Source organism: Crocodylus porosus, unplaced genomic scaffold, assembly GCF_001723895.1.
Source record: "Crocodylus porosus isolate Cpor-Errol unplaced genomic scaffold, CroPor_comp1, whole genome shotgun sequence".
NCBI lineage: Eukaryota > Metazoa > Chordata > Crocodylia > Crocodylidae > Crocodylus > Crocodylus porosus.
In genome coordinates this window covers 18,661,405-18,665,008 of record NW_017728926.1, presented here as the reverse complement: position 1 = coordinate 18,665,008, position 3,604 = coordinate 18,661,405, and the positions used below count along the sequence as shown (strand labels likewise).

Here is a 3,604-nt window from a genome sequence, read left to right as displayed (position 1 = left end):
GGAAGAATCAAACACTTTTACGCTGCCTTACTCCAAGAAAGTTCATATTAAAAGAAAGTAAGTACAGTGCTGCTTCATGGCAGGTTGAACCCTCCCATTGCCAATGGCTGGACAAAGTCTACGAACGTCCAGATAGGGGGCAACAGCTACTTTGTTAAAATCTGTAAGTCTCTTTGAAGTACAAAATATTAAACAAGCATAATTTAGATATATTTGCATATGAAAAGGACTCCTCAGGGTCCCCAGGCTATATATACCACTCAGTGCCTTCTGCGGCTCATGTGGGATCACACTGATACAGCCCCAGATAGTCCATGGAGCACAGAGCACCAGTGGACAGATCAGTTCCAGAATTAGACAGTTCTATGGAATTGATCTTACAGTTTCTTTCCCAGAATAGCAATACCCACAATTTGATGAGAGAAAATAAAAGGGTGAAAAAACCCAAAGGAGCAGTGGAAGTATCCAACAGGCGGATTTATGCCAACAACACATTCTAAAGGAGATGACACTTGGAGGGTCACAATTCTCTCAGCCAGTCACCAGTTTCAGAGCTCCAAATACGAATGAAACAGCTGGCTGATATAGGAGACTGTGCTCTGCACTCCCTGTAAGAGATGCCAATTTAATTTATAAATGTACCCTTTATTTCCCACTCCTCTGAAGGCAACAACATATTGAAGGTGTCATACAGAGTTAGAGAATACGTCTCTGCTGGTTGATTTGGGAATACTGCTGAGAAGCTCAGATAGGAAGGAGGCTCTGTGGGCAGGGATTCAACCAGCTCTCTCAAGGTTGGAGGACTTGAGGGGGGGGAAAAAAAACTGGGGAAAACGCAACACTTTTGCCATATTTTGGTCACACCAATGAGCCCCCCACAGCAATTCTACCATGAACGTTATTTCTATCCCATTCCTCCAAGAACAGCGCAATATCCCTCACCCAAGACAATCTATTGATCATATATCCTCCTGCAGACAGGGCAGGGAAACAAAAGTGTCTGTTAGTTGGGGATGGTACTTGATTGGTCTGTCCAGTCATAAAAACTTAAGGTTTCCTTTTACTTTCTGTTACACAGGAGCTTCTCTACATTTAAATAGATACAGGGTCACTAAGTTGAGAAGTCAGTAGGGCACAGCACTTTATGGCAAGAGCCCAGGATCACTGACATAAGATATACAAATTCAAAAAAAGAAGGAAAAAGGCTGCTAAAGAGGACAATCGCACACACATATAGTATCATCAAAATAATTGCATAGACATGACCCTAGATACAGATCCCATCTATTCCAATAAGGGAAAGATATAGTCCCCTTTTGAAGAGAACCCACCTGGCTACTAATCAGGTTCGTAGCCAAAAGTCCATACAGCAGCAGAAAGGATGAACCAGTTTTAGAACAGGCTGTCATCATCATCTTTTTCATCTACTGCAAGAAGATGCAGCTAACTCCATCCTAACTCTTTAGTGAGCATTGCACTCAAGCAATTTCACATGGAAAATAACGATGCAGGAAAGTCTACTTTAATAGCCCAGAACAAGTATGAATGATGTCTGAAAAATATTTTCAATACACTTAAGCACAGCAGCAACAAAAACAAACAGGAAATGAACAAATCTTACTCGTAACTTGGAAAAGCCAAACAACAGCATGGAGAGTTGCCTAGAAGAGCATCTCATACTCTTAGTTCTGTTTGCTGGCTAGGCAGAGGATACCTAGCTGTGGAGTTTCTAGCCCTCATGACTGATTCTCTTTTGGAAAACTATTAAAATAGTCCTTGTTTGCTTCCCTTTGCAAGCCGTATTTTGGTGATGGCTAAACGACAACTCTTGGCATTGAAGCCTGTTTTTGAAAATGGAACTTAAACAATTACCAGGTTCATGTAAAAGATGAAAGGTCCCATTGCTGTAGCTGCTTTGCAAGGGCAACTCCCAATGGAGTTTTCCATGCAGAGAGGCTGCCTTTGTTCCCTTAGGGTACAGTAAGGGACCTTCCCTGATCCAAGTCGCAAAGCAGAAAGCTGGCAGAAGTGATTTGAAAGATCATGCCATGTTGGAATCCTCACTCTCAGCTCCAATGGGCTCCATCTGCTCCTCTGAGGTTCTCTTTCCCTTTGTTGTACCAGACTTCTTTTTCTTCCTCTCCTTTTGTTCCAGATTATTCAATACCAGCTCTTCTGCCTTCTGGGTTATATACTTTTCCTAAGAGAAAAATGAGCCAGTTATCTATCAGGGACTCAGCTAGTTTATGCACCTCAAAAAACCTGAATAATTTATTCAAATAAGATATCTGTACCCCCACCTCTACTCCTGCCTGTCATCAGCTGGTTTATTTTTTGGCCAAATCATTCATTCTTAACTGCATAGCAATAGGAATAACCCACATCTGAAATGCCAGCACATGACTGGGGCCTTCACCTGTATGTTGTACCCAGTCCCACAAGAACACAGTTGGTAATAACTAAGTTGAGGCACAGTTGTTGCTATCACAGTTGTGAGCCCAGTATGAACTGGGTACAAGAGTCCTGTTTTCTCTCTCAGAAAACCCAGACCAAAGAAAGCTATACAGCAGGTGGTAGCAAAGACCAAAACCAAAACAAAAAACCCAAATTCAGCTCCAGCCCTCATCAACTCTTCTGAAAGGGGCTGTCATGTGTCCCAGATCACAGATGGGAGAAAAAAAATTACTCAGATAAGACTGCCTCAGCTGCTAATTTTAGCCTTTCACAGACATGTCTGAACTTGCTCCAAAGTACTATTTTTAAACAGAAGCATCTGTTTAGACGGTAGGCATCTGCCTGTTTACATTGTCAACTTCCCAGAACTTACTAAATGAAAACCATAACTCATTCTACTGTGGAGATTTTATGCTCTTTTCCTAAAGTAACTTAGGTGTTTTCTAGGATATATAAATGGTCTAACAGTTGACTGAAGTGGAATGGATGCTGGACCAGAAACAAATCAGCATGTGAGAGAATATTTACTGACTATTCCTTGTTACTTCTAGCAGTAGAATAAGCACCACTTTCCTGATACAGAATGACACAGAGCAGCTTTGATCAGTATGCAAAGTATTCCTGACCTGAGGCTGAAATAAAGAAATGTGGCAGCAGGAGAACAAATGAATCTCCTTCTAAGACTGAAGGTGCTGTAACAAGCTCATTAGACACTGCATTCTGTAGCTGGAGCCTCAGCAGTTTCTCTTTAGCCAGGACATTGCTGCTTGAGCTATGGCTAAATCTGAAACACTAATATGAAGAACAAATGTCAAGAACTAGAGCAGAATAAAAGATCGCAAATAGACTCCCAAAGATGTTGCCTGGGAGATTTGCTACCCACCGTTCATAACCCAAAAAAAAAAAAAATCACTTGAACAGCAAGCACTGGCAGCTCCACCACCCATAGGTTTTATACAAATCTTCTAAGGAATAATCCTGTGATTTATGAGGAAAAATGTGAGAAGAGAAGGGGCTTAAACTCACCAAAGAACGGCTCCTCCTGGCCAACAGCTTGACATCATCTAAATTAATTGTGCTTCGTTTTGCATGCCTGCATTAATTCAAAAAAGGGGAGAAATGTTAGCAAGGTATTTGCTCAGATCCGTCA

At 41.5% G+C, this 3,604-nt stretch overlaps 1 protein-coding gene across 2 annotated transcripts in view; it reads right to left on the bottom strand.

Annotated features, from left to right (window-relative positions):
• Positions 1-1,504: 1,504 nt before the first annotated feature.
• Positions 1,505-3,604, bottom strand: part of LOC109314468 (centromere protein S-like) — a 7,387-nt gene continuing 5,287 nt past the window's right edge. For both annotated transcript variants that reach the window (XM_019541669.1, XM_019541671.1), the window contains exons 4-5: positions 3,481-3,547; positions 1,505-2,200 (exon numbers count right to left, since the gene is read on the bottom strand). In XM_019541669.1, the coding sequence (XP_019397214.1) occupies positions 2,042-2,200; positions 3,481-3,547 (226 nt within the window). In that variant the 3' untranslated portion in view covers positions 1,505-2,041. The remainder of the gene's footprint in view (positions 2,201-3,480; positions 3,548-3,604) is intronic.